Source organism: Nannobrachium achirus (genome assembly GCF_963921795.1).
Source record: "Nannobrachium achirus genome assembly, chromosome: 21".
In the NCBI taxonomy this organism is placed as follows: Eukaryota; Metazoa; Chordata; class Actinopteri; order Myctophiformes; family Myctophidae; genus Nannobrachium; species Nannobrachium achirus.
The window spans coordinates 31,250,184-31,267,077 of record NC_137828.1 but is presented as its reverse complement, the minus strand read 5'-3'; the positions used below and the strand labels follow the sequence as shown (position 1 = coordinate 31,267,077).

General features: G+C 44.0%; 1 protein-coding gene across 1 annotated transcript in view; it reads left to right on the top strand.

Moving 5' to 3' along the window:
- neto1l (neuropilin (NRP) and tolloid (TLL)-like 1, like) overlaps window positions 1-16,396 on the top strand; it is a gene marked incomplete at both ends in the record, with an annotated part of 121,707 nt that extends 105,311 nt beyond the window's left edge. Inside the window, 3 exons of the mRNA XM_080751965.1 lie at window positions 11,107-11,220; window positions 14,713-15,340; window positions 16,336-16,396. Of these exons, the coding sequence (XP_080608091.1) occupies window positions 11,107-11,220; window positions 14,713-15,340; window positions 16,336-16,396 (803 nt within the window). The remainder of the gene's footprint in view (window positions 1-11,106; window positions 11,221-14,712; window positions 15,341-16,335) is intronic.
- Between the last annotated feature and the right edge of the window lie 498 nt (window positions 16,397-16,894).

Here is a 16,894-nt window from a genome sequence, read left to right as displayed (position 1 = left end):
CACACACACACACACACACACACACACACACACACACACACACACACACACACACACACACACACACACACACACAAACACACACACACTCACACTCACACTCACACTCACACACACACGAAATCAATCAATCAATCAACAAAGACGTAAAACTAGGCCAAACCAATTAGTGCAAGAGCCACAGCTGTCTGGACTCGCTAATAACTTTCCAGCTCTGCTCTCCTCCTCCAAGTTACATTAAACTTATGGTTCTCACTGTCAAATGTATGATAAACCTGTGCATTCTCCATGTTTCCACCTCAAAATGCTGGATTACAGTTCTTCAAATGGACCAGACAGAACCGTCCTCTCTTTCTCTCTCTCTCTCTCTCTCTCTGGGACATTGGATTTGGATCTCCGTGCCCTCGGATCTTTTTTTAATGATTATATTTGATTGATCCATCCGCCCACACCGCGATAATTTGTTAAAAGACAGGGATTGAAAGCCTAGGCCATGGCCACTAAAGTAAAAGCAGACACTTGCCTGTCTTGAACTTGAACCGTCCGTGTTGGAAGCAGCCTACAACAGCAGCTCACCCCACGTCAGTCACTTTCTCTGATGGTCCGTGCACGGTGCAGTTATGTAATGTCTACTCCTTTCAAGTTCCAATTGGCCATAGGTACAGCGTGTAGCTTAATTAATGGGCCATCATCAACTCGTTGTTTGATCTACCAGCTGGGTTAACAACTCCTGGCTACTCCGGGCACAGCGCGCCCCGCATAGCCAGGCGATTCGCACGCACAAGTATTTTAACAGACAGCAGGTTTAGAAAATATGCGCGCACGTTACCTTAACTATTATAAAATAAAATGACTTTATCAAAACTGACAATGATAAACCTGGATATGGATATAGGCCTAATAGGCCTGTCCTTTTTAAAGCATTACAGTATATTTGGGACTAAAAACAAGTTCCCCCCCAAAAAAGCAATACACATAAATACACTGATTATTATTTCAAATAATGATCCACATCCATCCTCCCAGGTTGTATCATGATTGCTTGCGATGGGAATTAAAACTCAATGGTCGCGAGTTTGTTTTATATCAGCAGAAAATCAGAAATAGTCACTATAGTCAGTCACAGACTGAAGTGGGAACAGCACACGAGTCCAAGTAGCCTACGCGCCCACTGCCTGATCTACAAACCCTACAATGTGGCGCGGAGGGACGCAGTTTGATCTTGGAAATCTAATGTTCTGTGCGCCACACAGTCATACGACTAATCATAAATCAGGCACCATGAGAAGCAGACAGCACGCAGCACGCAGCAGTGATAGAGACAGAGAGCTTAAAAGTCAGAGAGTTGAACAGAGGCATGGATTGACATGAAACGTGTCAAAGTGAACTCATATGATCATCAAAATGGGACACAATTGAAGCGTTTTTTTTTCTCCATTGCGCGAAGCGATGGTGTGTTGTGTGGATAACGTTTATGTGTTGTTGTTGTTGTTGTGTGCGTGTGCGTGTGTGTGTGTTGCAAGGCGAAGAACAGCCCTGTGACATTTTGTATTTTATATTATGTATTATTGCTTTGTTCAGGCCCGACTCAATCTGAATAGAATCCTGTAGCGTGCGGAGCGCCCGACTGTTCAAAACGGCTAGTCTGAGCCCGTTTAGATTATCTGGTAAAATAATCTAAAAAAATGATCCTGTAGTGTTTAATTCTACCCGATTCAGTCGGGCCCGATTATCGGCTAGTGTATGGCCAGCTTTAGCGAACTAGCTTTTCTTTTTACAGACAGACACGATGTCTGTCTGTGTCCCCTTTGTGCCCATTTATGGAGATCTCTGTATCTGTCTGTCTACCGATGCAATGCCAGATGATTAACTTATTGTGCAAAATGTATTTCTCACTCAACAGTAAACAAACCAACATAAAGTTTAAGTGTATAGAGGGTATCTGCACATTTATTATGTGCCAATTTAAGGACTTTTTAATAGCCTACCTTTAAAATGACAACTTAAACATTGGTCAAATTGTCAAATATTAAAGGCAGAAATTGTGAAAATAGCCGATCTACATGCTCGCAACACTTCGCAACGCGATTTGCTGCTATTCTGCTATTTTCACAATAGAACTGTGATATATAAAATGTAATGCCTCAACTCATAGTGCTCGTCAGGGTGGGGGGGGGGGGGGGTCCCCAGTTAAAATATGATTATTTCGCGGCCTGAAAAGGTTTAGAATATACTGTATGACCAGCATATAGTCACTTGAGGTGACAGCACCATGGCTGAACTCATTTGTGTTGAAGTCAGTCAGTGTCCCCTTTGTGAGGCCTCTTCACCAAGCCGTGGCGGCACGTGCCGTTGCCCTGGCAACGCTGCTGCCTAAAGGATGAGTTATGCTCTGTCGCACCTCAGTGTCGCTCGTCAAAACAGCAGACCTACAAGCTCACAAGTTGTGAGCTTATACTGTACCGGTAGGTCGGCTATTTTCGGCGTGCGATGAAGCACGGGTGTGGCACCAAATTCTGGGCCCTGGGTACAAGGATTGACTGCGGGCCCTCATGAATGTTCTTCATAGGGGGAGGGGGTTTAACCCGTCTAGACTGGGAACGCATTATTACACGTTATTTTGTGCTTTAACTATTGACCACTGAGTGCCGTGCTGCGAGCTTGTAGATCTGCTATTTTTGAAAAATCATGAAAATGTGTGCAAGTCTTTGAATATTTCAAATCCTTCTAAGGTTTTTTTTTGAAAAACCTATGTTTTTATGTCAGTGGTGCTCAAACTTTTTCATGTGAAGGACCCCCATATGTATTTGGCCACAGACCCCCATCTCAAGATATTTAGTTCCAGGGACCCCCCAAACTTTGAGTTGCAAATGTTCACTTAATTCAAAGATTTGCACATATTTTCACGAAAATACCAGATCTACAAGCTTGCAGATGCAGCTTTATAGCTTGCTGTGAGCTTTATATCTGCTATTTTTCAATAGCTAGAGTATAAAATAATTAGGGGCCCCTCCACCTTGGGCCCTAGTAACTCAGTCCCACTTTCCCCCCTTGTGACGCCCCTGCGACGAAGCACAAGTCGGCCTTAAGTCACCCAGGCGATACCTGGCTGGTAGACCCTCTCTGCCTCTACAGCGGTGCGGCAGTCACAAATGGTTAGCAGCACTGCAGCAGCCCTGTCAACAGTAAACACCCATGGTGTACGCATCCAAGCAAAGTATTCACAAGCTACTGGCTAGGCTTGCGTCTTCTGTAGAGCCCCCGTTCAGTCGTTCACAATCCACCCTTGGCTTAAGCCGTTCAAATGGCACTGGCAGGGGCGTCACAAGGGGTAGGAAAGTGGGACTGAGTTACTGGGGCCCAAGGTGGAGGGGGCCCTAATAATAACTTTATCTATTGAAAAATAGCAGATATACAAGCTCACAGCGCGGCACCGAGTGCCGCGCTGCGAGCTTGTAGATCTGCTATTTTTGAAAAGTTGTGAAAATGTGGGGAAATCTTTGAATATTATGTATTTTTTAAGCGAACATTTCTAACTAAAATTTTGCTTCTGGGGGGTCCCTGGAACTAAATATTTTGAGATCGCAGTCCGTGGCCAAATACATATCATCTTGGGGGTCCTTGACATAGGTTTCTTGCACACGTTTTCACGATTTTTCAAAAATAGAAGATATACAAGCTCGCAGCGCGGCACTCGGTGCCGCGCTGTGAGCTTGTATATCTGCTAGTTTTCAATAGTTAACATTCATGGGGGGGCCCGCAGTGAATCCTTGTACCCAGGGCCCAGAATTTGGTGTGACGCCCCTGGGCACTGGCAGCACTGGTCTGCGACGAGACCCGCAGCTTACAGGGAAGCTGTTGAGTGCTGAACCGATGGTACACGCTTTGATCCTTAGTGATGGCACGGCACGCACGCGCTTGTTTTACTATGCTTGTAAGGACATCAAAATCTTTGGATCGTGTTGAGTATTGCTGAAAACGGCCAAAGAAGAGCAGATCTACAAGCTCTGTGGCACATTGTCGGTGCACAATACAGCCGCGCAACTGAGCGTAAATCTGGTATAACTCCAACTCTAACCCCTAATCCTAGCTCTTCCAGTGGTGTAAAGTAACTAAGTATATTTACTCAAGTAAAGGTATATTAATGACATATTTCAATATTGAAAATGGGTGGTCTTCCCCTTTAACTCATTTCTAGCCGATCCCGAGTATACTCGTGAAAAATACTCAAGTATTTAGAGTGCTGATCCCGAGTATACTCGTGAAAAGTACTGTATATAGAGTAACGCTGGCGTTCTTACCCGAGGGTCCGTTGGAAACGATTGGCACGATTGGACTCGCTGATTCATCATCATCACGGATGCACGTGCACAAAATAGTAATCCCTTAACATGGAGGCCGACGGGGAATCTCATCTTTAATGTCCATTATCTCCAAACAACACTTTTAAAGCCAAGGATGGCATTAGATTCTCGCTAATAAAACACATGTTGAAAGGCATCGATCGGCCACTACACAACCGCATGTTGATGACGATCGCTTCCAGTGAATGACGTCATGACGTCAAACCGGAAGTGTTTACGCTATGGACTTCTGGCCTTCAAAATAAGACAACGGTCGTGGATGCAGCCTGCGGGAGGCACGCTGGACATGTTAACCCGTTCATTTCTGGAGCACTAAATGGGTTAAGTACAGTTTTGAGGTATTTGTACTTTACTTGAGTATTTCCAAATTCCAATAATTTTACTTTTACTCCAAATATTGTACTTTTACTCCACTACAATTATTTGAACACTTTAGTTATAGTTACTTTGCAGATATAATATTATAAAACATACACAAACCACTTTAGCCCCTATACATTGGCTATTTGAAAATAATAGTTGTGAGCTTGTAGATCTGCTATTCTCAAACATGTTGAACTTTTACTTTTGTTACTTTAAGTACATTTTAATGCCAACACTTTCATACTTTTGTGGATTCTGGACTTCTACTTGTAACAGAGTACATCTACATTGCAGTATTGATACTTTTACTTAAGTAAAGAATGTGAGTACTTTTTCCACCACTGAACTCTTCCCAACCTGTATATATCCCTAGTTGTATATGTATATCTATAAAACAACTTTCTCTTGTGAGGACAAAGAAAATAGTCCTCACAATGTCTATTTCTCAAACTCTATACTAATGAACATACTTGTGGATTAATTTGGCCCTCACATGTATAGCACACACACACACACACACGCACACGCACACACCTCCACCACCACCAGGCTCCTTGTCTTCAGGCGGTACTACGTTGACGCAAGCCTCTTGGATTGTGTGGACAAGACAACACGTTTAGAAAGAGAGGCCTATCATTACCTAAAGGAGCCATTAGGCCTGTGGTGATAAATGCACGTTGAGTGACATCTCAGCTGTCAGCATCGCTGGCTACGCCTCATCAAGAGACCGTTTTAAACGCTCCCTGGCCGCCCTACACGTGTCAGGCAGGGGCGTCACAAAGGGGGGAAAGTGGGACTGAGTTACTAGGGCCCAAGGTGGAGGGGCCTTGATTATTTTATGTTTTAGCTATTGAAAAATAGCAGATATACAAGCTCACAGCGAGCTTGTTGATCTGCTATTTTTGAAAAGTCGTGAAAATGTTTGCAAATCTTCGAATATACATACCGGTATGTATTTTTAAGCGAACATTTGTAACTCAAATTTTGCTTCTGGGGGGTCCCTGGAACCAAATGTTTTGAGATGGGGGTCCATGGCCAAATACATATCATTTGGGGGTCCTTAACATAAAAGAGTTTGAGCACCACTGACATAGAAATATAGGCTTTTCAAAAAACCTTAGAAGGATTTGAAATATTCAAAGACTTGCACAAATGTTCAGGTTTTTTCCAAAAATAGCAGATCTACCAGCTTGCAGCGTGGCACTCTGTGAGCTTGTATATCTGCTATTTTTCAATAGTTAAAGCACAAAATGATGTGTAATAATGCGTTCCCAGTCTAAATGGGTTAATGGGCGCGGCAGAGGGAGAGCAGAGCCCAGGATTACATAGGCAATTGGCACTGGGTGAAAATGGGTTGCAAAATCGTGGGATAAAAATTATAAAAGAAAAAAAAAAGAAAGACAGACGGATAGAACATAGTACTTTATCTAGGATAATATCAATTTCAAAAGCAGGAAAAGCATAACATCAAATACAAAGGCAGAAAAAAAGGGTGGGGGGAGCATGGGGGCTTAGTCTATTTACAAGTCACAGGTAGCAGCCGCCTGAAGGTGACTTTTCATACCGATTTTGAAGGAGGCTAGGGATTTGCTCTCCTTTAAGGCTTGTGGAAGGGCGTTCCACATGTTGATCGTATAGCAGGAGAACGAGTTAGAGCCTTGTTTAGTGTTAAATCTACGTTGATGATGATTAGTGGAGCTGCCTCTGTGTTGTGATCGTGAACATCCTTGACCTTTAGGAAGTAGTTTGTCAGGTACATGGGCATCTTGGAGGTGTAGTGTAGCTTGTACACCAGGCCCATTTCAAGATGCTGTACTCTGTCAGCTACTTTGAGCCACCCCACGCTTTCGTGGTGATGATCGGTGAGGTGGGCCCGAGGAGGAAGACCATGCACAACCCTAATTAGTTTGTTCTGAGCACGTGATTTTGCACATACCCAAAGTTTAACCCATCCTAGCTTTTGTAAATTAACTCTGCAAATTGCTGCAGCATGTTAAAGAAAGGCTTTTGGAAACAATGTCATCATAAAGCAACAGCAAATTGTCAGGACCATATCAGGCGGTTCTGCTAATTAGAATTAGCACAGTAAGTGATTTAGATCCTTGGTTGATGTTTGTTTCTTAAATTGAGTTAGCTGTTCTAAATTAAACTATTCATCAGTAAGGAGTAAGAGATTTCAAGTACCCTTCCAAATTGTAGAGAAGTGCTTTTCCACCATGGCCTGCACGAAAGAAAAAAGAAAGAAAAAGAATGAGAACGAAGAAGACAGCAATCCACAGCGGGCTTGTTTGAGAACATAATAACTGTGATGTATCTGTGTTCCTGCTGGATGACTGGAGAAGGCTGGCCGCTCTTGACACAGACACACACGCAGACCTTTTCATCAGCCACTCATTTAGGAGTTAATTTATGCTCCCAGCCAGCAGTCAGGGAGCGGGGTTGCTTCTATGCGGGCGAAAAAAAGGGCACTTTTATTACAAAAATGTCTTGAAATTAATTTCGCAGGAGATTAATGTGGATCGGGCTCTTAATAATGTCTGGTTTCGCCCTGTGGTTGTGCTGGAAGAGAGAGAGAGAGAGAGAGAGAGAGAGAGAGAGAGAGAGAGAGAGAGAGAGAGAGGGGAGTCTGGCTGGCGGTGACTTGGAGGCTCGGAGCTCCCTCTGCTGGCTGCTATTGGAAGCGTTCACTGCTGTGTTGTGAGGCTGAGAGGCGGCACAGAGGAGGGGGACAATGAACGAGGGGCATCATGACCTGGGAAACTGTGTAAATGTCCGGAACAGGAAGTTATAGGGACAGAGAGGAGATATAAGTCGCTGTAATTTGGCCAGTTTATTATTCACCTGGGGTGAGCGCTGGAAAGAAAACGGCCGTACATCACTGTGGTAACACTGTCAAAATACCTCTGGCATGCTGTTCAGTACCCAGTGCACACTCCCTCTGTACTCGCATAGTGCCTGCGCACGAGTGTGTGTGTGTGTGTGTGTGTGTGTGTGTGTGTGTGTGTGTGTGTGTGTGTGTGTGTGTGTGTGTGTGTGTGTGTGTGTGTGTGTGTGTGTGTGCGTCAGTGACGTACAGAGAATGTTAGAGAGGCAGGGGCTGAAATTTCTAAATCGGCCTTTTGGTGAAGACGTCAAAAATAGCAGACCTCCAAGCTCACAACGCGTTGCGCTGCGACGCGTTGTGAGCTTGGAGGTCGGCTATTTTCGGTGCTGTGTGATGCCACACTGAACTATAGCATAATCAAGTGAATACTGGAGAATGTGATGTGCAGCATGGACCTCTACACAGAGAGAGAGGCAATTATTTCAACATGAGATGCTGCATTCAAGTTCAGGAGAGTTTGGACAAGGCAATTCTCTTGAATGCTGCCTTCAGGTATGGCATGGAAAGAGGGCATTTGTGCATTTATTTCACCATGGTCTGGAGAGGGCACTTTTTTACAGACGGATAAAAGGGCAGGGGCTCAAGCCCCCTTTGATGTCTATGTGTGCACGTGCCTGCCGTGTGTGTGTCTGTGCGTGCGTGCGTGCGTGCGTGCGTGCGTGTTTGAGATAGAGAGAGAGAGAGAGAGAGAGAGAGAGAGAGAGAGAGAGAGAGAAAACAACTACAGTGTAAGAGTGGATGAGTGAGCAAGACCAATGGAGATAAAGAATGTTGATGAGACAGCTAAATATACCGCTCCTAAGCACCGCCATCCATTACGCTCATCACTTAGCAGCATAATAAGTTGTTGCCTTGTAGGTGTTGCCCCATACTCATACTTTGCATGAGCGACTCAATCAGAGCGTGTTTGTCACCGCACAGAAATCCACCGTCACTGGCAGAGGCCGGGCAGGCAGTGAGCGGATTGGTCAGTTGGTCAGCTAATCCATTAGTACGATTGGCCATTAAGAGCTAGATGGCTTTGAAGGGCACCTTGGTTTTTAATTAGCCATCTGATGGTGTAGCCCTTTACATTATTATGATGATTTGTAATGGCTTGTCTTCCCGATGGCCTGGCATGTTTCACTTTTATGGCCCGGCATCACAGAAAGGCAAGACACAATGTAGAGGTCGTCCGATATGGATTCTTCTATCTGCACGTGCCTTTCATTCTAGATAGGCATGTTTATTTATTTTACATTTCTTTTTTTTTTTACTTAATTTTTATTTGCAGATTGTTACATGTACAATGTACATACTCAGTGACGTCATTACGTGCGCGTCCCGCGTCTCTGACGCATTCACGTTGCCTAGAGACGCATTCACGTCATTGCCCTGGGGTCCCACGGACGCATCGCCTCCATTGGAGTCCACGTTAAAATAATTTACCACGTCGCGAAAACATTTTTTTTTTAAAAAGTCCACAGACGCCACCATTATTCATGGGTGAAGGCATGCTACTTAACCCTACTTTAACACAAATGAAATCCGCGTAGAAAGTCTTAAAACATACGATAGAACTAACAACAGTGCGTTCTATCGTCCACCGACGCCATTCTGTGTGCCCGTAGATAGTCACAGAATTCAATGGGTGCCTGAGTTTTAGCGTAGCACCGGGCCGCTCTCTGACCATAGTGGCACAGCATGTTAGGTGATACACCAAAAGGGGTTCCCCCACAGAACGTGTGCAACTGACGGCGCAGAAACGTGACGTCTCTACACTGGCAAAACAACAGCGTCGCGGTCAGGGTCCCCGCGGAATGAACGTGTCACAAACAGCATTTCGTTTCATTAATATCCTCGCCAGAAACTGCCTGCCGTCTGTCTGTCTCTTTCTGCATGCAGCGGAGCCACCGCACTCTGCACTGCAGCAGCATGAACGTGCTCTCTCTGTCACTCTGATGTGATGCTGCTACGTTTAGCTACATGCTAAAGCTACTGCCTTGGCTGCTCTTCTGAGGCACAGTCAGTGAGGCTGGCAGAGGGTCATAAACTCATTAAGTCATAAAAAGACGTCTGATTATCTGTGATTTACAACAGCCGTTCTCCGGAGCGCTCCACTTTCTCATAGTATTACGTCGAGTGGTCTCTCCATACACAGAAGTATACTCAAATGTTTTACTTAAGTAAAAGTATCTTCTACTGCAAGTTAAAGTCCGGAATTCAAAATGTACTTGAGTAAAAGTATAGGCTACACTTTAGGACTAAAAGTAAAAGTACTCATTATGCACAATTATTCTGTATCACATGTTACCAAATAATATCCTTTGAAAATAGCCATGGCTGAAGTGGTTATGTAGGCTATACTTTTCAAAGTAACTAGTACATTTTTCAAATAATTGTAGTGGAATAAGTACAATATTTGCCTCTGAGATGTAGTGGAGTAGAAGTAAAAGTAATGAAAATTGGAAATACTCCAGTAAAGTAAAAGTACCTTAAATTGTACTTATAAGTTACCTTTTTATTACCCCCCCAAAAAAAAGACCATTATTGCACCAAAGTAATCAACAAGCTAAAACTATACTATCAACAATGTCCAAACATTAGCCTAATTGTAAAATAATATAAGATAGAGGCAAATATAAATAGCCGATCTAAAAGCTCACAATGCAAAAAATAAATAAAATGGGGACCCAAATTGGGGACCCATAATTTTTTTCTGGGACTCATTCGAATGACCACATGTGGGTCCCGGGACCCATTACTTTGAAAACCTATTAACATCACTGCATACATTCACAGGGTCAACATTATTACATTATTTTGATTATCACACTTGAGTCCATTTCAAGTATTCTTGGTGTCATTTGGTTGGGTTTTATATTCGGTCCATTTCTCCCATTTGTCAAGGAACAGTTCTTCTTGTAACCTGAGTTTGTGTGTAAATCTCTCCATCATTATATTTCTTGCATGCACACCCACTGCTCACAAGCTGGAGGGTCACTTTTATACCACAATCTTATTATTGCTTTTTTGCTGGCTGCCACACATCATCCCAATAAAAAATTTGGACAATTCCAAAATATATGTTCGTGGTCAGCATCCACGTATCCACATAATCTCCAGCATGGTTGTTTCTCTGCTGTGACTTTTCCTCTGATCTTTGGAGTTATGAAATATCTAATAGCGTTCTTCCAGAAATATGTAAAATATTTCATTTCAAGCACTCTTACTGACTATTTAAGAGTAGTGCTTTAAATGGGAGTCTGGAGCTCTCTGCTGGAACTGTGGGTTCTGCACAGTGAATACTTTTACTTTTGTGCTTTTAACTTAACTTAACATAACAGAGTAAATCTACATTGCAGTATTGATACTTTCAATTAAGTAAAATATGTGAGTACTTCTTCCATCACTGCTCATTGCAACCCCCCCCCTTCTCTCTCTCTCTCTCTCTCTCTCTCTCTCTCTCTCTCTCTCTCTCTCTCTCTCTCTCTCTCTCTCTCTCTCCTATCCCAGCTCCATGTGAAGCGAACACGTTCTTCTGTCACAGTAACATGTGCATCAACAACACGCTGGTGTGTAACGGCATGCAGAACTGTGTCTACCCCTGGGACGAAAACCACTGCAAAGGTGAGTGCATGCCTCATTATTCCGTCATCTGAAGCTGGTTTTGAATCAGTCTTCTATCCATAGATAATCTCATTTCAACTCTCTTTTCAAAATGTATTTTTGTACTGTGTTCCTGCTGCTCATGGTTGAGGTCTCTCATTGATTGATTGAGTATTTTATTAGACAAAAATGGAGAACAGTACAAGTATAGTCAATACAATAAAAACTGTAGTACAGTAAAAGTACAGTTAAACACCCTGCCTAAAAGGAGCATCCCAAATAAGTCCTTTTACGGTATTTTTTACGTCGGAAATCCTTGGTATTCAATTCATGGACATAACAAATAGCAAGCAAAAACAAATACACATCCAAAAGTCATCGCTGTTATAAAGACGCTATATGTACAAGGTAGGAGACAAGGGGGTGTACCCGCTCTGACCCAGCCTGTCAATTCATCAATTTCTGCTGCTCAGAAATCAGTAGGGCTACATTGATCCAGACCAATCCCAGAAGTGCTTAAATAGCGCCAGCTCCATAGTTCAACTATACAGTTTTCCGATAACATATCCTCTTTTCAGTGATTCCCTTCGGGTATACATATGATATCCTGTCAATATCCAGGTGAGTTGGATACTAATTCACATCTGCTGTGGACGTGCAGGGCAGCCCAATCCTGCCACATTCTTCACAGTTTTCAGGTCCATGCTGTTATAGCTCCAAGGTCAATCAATGCAAAGCGTTTGTGATATCTAACCAGGGACATGCTGGGTCCCTGATTCAGCCTGGGGAAAAAGAGTTGGAGAGGCCCTCATTGTGCGCTATAGAGAGAGATCTCTCTCTATTGCGCTGCTGCTACTTTGCCATTTCAGATCATGACAAGTGACAAGCCAGTGGGCCAATTACATGAGTTATATTTCGTCGTTGTCGGGTGGAAACCTTGTATGTCCAAAACCGTTTGTTTTGTATTTATCATTTTAAAAATGATTTAAACTAGTGAAAACAGCCGATCTACAAGCACACAGCGCCTCGCACCGCGAGGCGTTGTGTGCTTGTAGATCTGCTGTTTATACTTCTTTTGTGTGATGGCCTTGCATGATGAAGCAGGCTTTGCTTTGCGAAAAAATGTACAAATTTGAAACCCAACAGTGACGATTTACTTTGTTGGCCGCCCAGCCCCCAAAATGGAAGGAAAGCCGACATTTTATTTTTATTTTTTTCCTAATGGCCGGCCTGGACCGGCCAGGAATGAACCGGCCGTTCGGGAGTTGTCCCACTTTTCCCAATGGCCAGCACGTCCATGGTTATAGCTCCAAGGTCAATCAATGCAAAGCGTTTGTGATATCTAACTGTGGGTCTACATGTTGTGTGTGAGGTTTTGCAGTTCAAGGTTAAGCGGTCTTTATTATTTTCTCACTTGAGCAGCTAAGAAACACATTGGAACAGAGTGCTACAGTTTGCACTCCTCAAACAAGTGAAACACCATAATGGCGAGTGGCGACCGTAGGGGCAGGATAAAAAGTCATATATGAGGTCAATGAGGAGGCATTTATAAACACAATTATTAAATTCAATTCATTTGAGTAACTGTCTGTAAAGCAGTGCCCTGTGACTGTCTACATGTGGTTTATAACAGGTTCTCTCACTGATTTCCACATTTTTACCATTTTGTTTAAGCAGTAAATAAGGTCTATGGTTAACATAGGGTGTTTCAGAAATGGTCTCCCCAGTGACATCAATTACATCTGTTAGCTCAACCTAGTTCTGGTCCATAGCGTTAGTGGAGTTCTCCCTAACGCTATGTTTGTCTACCTCCCAAATCCTTGGCAAATCCGGAAAGACCCGTCGCCTGGTCCGAAAATAACAAAAACGGTTTCGCCCCTCACCGCGTCCACTCTACTTACGAGGTCTGAGCCCCCCACCACACGATTAAAATACATTTCTAGGGCAAAATGAAAAATATTCCACCGGATGGAGTGGTTGAAGACTGTTTTTGCGAAAACAGCGCTTCCAACGTCGTAGAGTTGAATAACACCTAATGAGACTAATGCTCTGTGTAATTCGGTCCTCTGACCTGCGTGACAGTAGTGAGTTGGCACCTTGAATGCGACGACAAATAGTGAAAAACTAGAAGAAATGGAGTCTCCATTCGGTGGAATATTTTTCATTTTGCCCTAGAAATGTATTTTAATCGTGTAGTGGGGGGCTCAGACCGCGTCCACTAAGTAGAGTAAGCTTTCAACTGTCCACTGATACCTTTGGTTTGGTGAGGGGCGAAACAGTTCTTGTTATTTTCGGACCAGACGACGGGTCTTTCCGGATTTGCCAAGGATTTGGGAGGTAGACGAACATAGCGTTAGGGAGAACTCCACTAACGCTATGGACCAGAGCTAAGCTCAACCATGAATGTTGTGTGGAGTTTTGTGAAGATTTTGTCGTTAAACAATGTGTTAATACCATAAACCTTTGTTTGCAACAGAGCCTTTCTTATTTTATCCAAAGCCCAATTAATTAAATCCACTGGAGATCTGTAGTGGGACCCCATGGCAGGAATAGCTTCTATCTCGGCCTACAAAAACCTCATCATCTCTGCAGCCGTGTTCCTGCCGCCCCTAGAGGGCAGCTTCTTATTACAAAGTGGTTACATCTGTAAAGAAGATGCATCTGTATTGTGTATGTTTGTAACTCTCAGAAGCCTTAGTAATAAACTTTCTTCCATTTATTTATTTGATTTAAAGAGCACTTTTCAAAGCAAATGCTACAACGTGCAGCCAATGAAAAACTGTGTCACTTTATTTAATCCTCCATGACCTATTCCTCATCCAACCCAAGCTACTGTTTCGCCATCCTCTCTAAGCATGGAAATGTGCAGTCAGCATGCAGCAGCCTTGTGTTTACGTCTCTCTTAACTTGTAATGCCTGTATTGGGCTGCTGCGTTGCCCACATTTGTCCTCATTAGTGGCAAACTGTCAAGTTCTATTTCTTTCTCTACCCCTCGGAACATAGCTATTTAGTGGGAAAGCATCTCACCAAAGCTCCGCTCTACATGTTAATCCCTTTATTCAAATGTCAGACGTCCCCACGGACTGCATTGTTAGACATGCATTGTTAGCCTTCCCTGCTCTCTGTATTTCCCTGGTGACAAACAGGATAAGGCTAATATTCACTCTGACCTTTTTGTCCATCTGTTTGATGGGAATCTCGCCCTTGGCAAATCCTCCAAGATTCATGATGATGATCGATGACCATGTTCTAGGAAGTATCCTCACGTGCCAGCTGTGATTTCTCCATCTGCTTAGGAATGTTTTCATGTCTCATGCGAGGGAATGTCTGAGGCAAACCTCTGTTTTTTTAAGATTAGATTGCAAACTTTGGCGTACAGATCTCCTTGAAATGTTTTATGGGTTCTGTTTCCGACGGCAACCCCCGGAAGCTGGATAGTAATCTTCCATATTTTATTACATGCCCCCCCCCCTTCTCTCGTTCTCATATCCCCCTCCTCCCCTTCTATACAGAGAAGAGGACCGTCAACATCCTGGACAACCTGAACGGCACAAATGGAACCATCATCGGCGTCACGTGCTGCATCGTGCTGCTCCTGCTCATCGTCTCCGTCGTCGTGCAGGTCAAGCAGCCGCGCAAGAAGTACATCCTGCGGCGGGAGGACTACGACCCCACCATGTTCCAGGAGGTCTTTGAGCCTCCCCACTACGAGCTGTGCACGCTGCGGAGCGCCGCCGCCGCCACCGCCTCGGCGGACCTGGTGGACCTGGCGGAGGACTTTGAGAACTACCACGCGCTGCGGCGCGCCTCCTCGCACTGCGTCCACGACCACCACTGCGGCTCCAACCCCGGCTCCGGCGGCCACCTGTCGCAGCTGTCGCTCAGCGGGCGCGGGGGACGCGGCAGCCGCGGGAACTTGAGCGCGCGCGACGCGGCCGCGCTGTTCACGGACCTGCCCGCGCAGCAGTCCATGGCCGTGCGGCCGCTGCTGCCGGCGGCCGGGAACCGGCGCAGCATCTTGGTCATGAAGCACAGCTACTCGCAGGAGGCGGCGGACAACGGATGTGACCTGGACGACGACCTGGACGAGGTGCCCACCACCAGCCACCGGCTGGCGCGCCACGAGAAGGCTGTACAGCGGTCAGTATCCATAGATTTCTGAAAGGGGAGGAACAGCTGCCCTAGAGGTTTCTATGGGGATGTTGTTGGGAGTTTGGGGCAGGGTGACATCTCTCTCTTTGTCGTTCCTCTTATTTTAGCTTATTCTTTACTTCGTTTCTTCCCCCCCCCCCCCCCCCTCTCATTTATTCAGCGAGCTTTGTCTTTTCCTTTCTACAATTAAGACAGTTAGTTGTTGTTTTTTCACTTTGACTTTCTTTCTCCTTTTCCTATCATACTTTTTGTATGTGCAATATTTCAAAAAGGGCTATATTATGATATTGAGAGACCCCTCCTCCTCCTCCCCTCTTGCATGCTCATCCTTGAACATGACACACTCCTTGGCAGGTTTAATTGATTTATAGCGTGCCGCTATAGACTCTGCTGTTCATGGAGGCTTGTCAGAGCTCTTTAAAGCAAATGCAGACCTCTTTCTAGCAGATGCTAACTCTGTAAGCAGTCTCGTGCTGACTGTTAGCACAAGGGCTTGTATCGGTGCCTGATATTCATAGAGATTACTGATTTTATTGACACGAATGCAAATGATCAACGAGCTGAAATGCATTTATATTCTTAACTGTGAACATGAAAATGATTGTTTCCACTCAGTAGTTCAATATTTTTGGCATGAACAAAATGTTTCTATTCGGAAAAACAAAAAACAAAAAAAACGTTACTCTGTAACTGCACCTTGACCGCTTGAAAAGTTATTGTATGTGTTTACAAGAATATTGAATATTATCAAATATATATTTATGGAGAAGACACATTCAGTATTCTCCTGCATGCACTTTTTATGTGCTTTATCCTAATTGTATTTTACTGTTGATTATTACTTTTCTACAAAAGTCTGCATGAAACACTCACAGAGGCAAGCAAAGCACTGATGAAATGTATTGAAATGCCACATTAAATGCATTCTGACCTCTCTATGCAAAAGGAGTTTGACATTAAATGAAAGAGCCCTGACATTTCAGATTCTGCCTCATTGGCTCTTTGAGCAAACATGAATCAGAGTACAACACAACTAGGGTCTAAGAGACAATCTCAAGGTAAGCACCCCTATCCAACAATCAACATCTTTATATGTTGTTGTGTAGTCATCATTTGCCCATGGAAGTCAGTATATACCTTTATGTAATTTATTTATTTTCCCCTTTCTGTGACTTTTGCCCTGGGTAATTTTTTTTTTTTTTTTTGTTCATTTTCACCAAGATGGTTTTCCTGCTTGCTGCCATCTTGCCCTCCTAGCAAGTTTGTTTTGAAGTCTCTGTGATGCTGAAGTTATGCCCTCTCCTATTGAGGGCATACGTCGTATCACTAAATGTGTATTCATTGGCATGGACTTTTCCCAATCATCTTAAGTTGAACCCGCTGTTAATAAATAAATGATGTCTAACCTTTGCACTTCCCCCCCCCCGTTAGCGTAGGCCCAGGGGCGTCACACAGGGTAGGAAAGTGGGACTGAGTTACCAGGGCCCAAGGTGGAGGGGCCCTAGTAACTTTAGCTATTGAAAAATAGCAGATATACAAGCT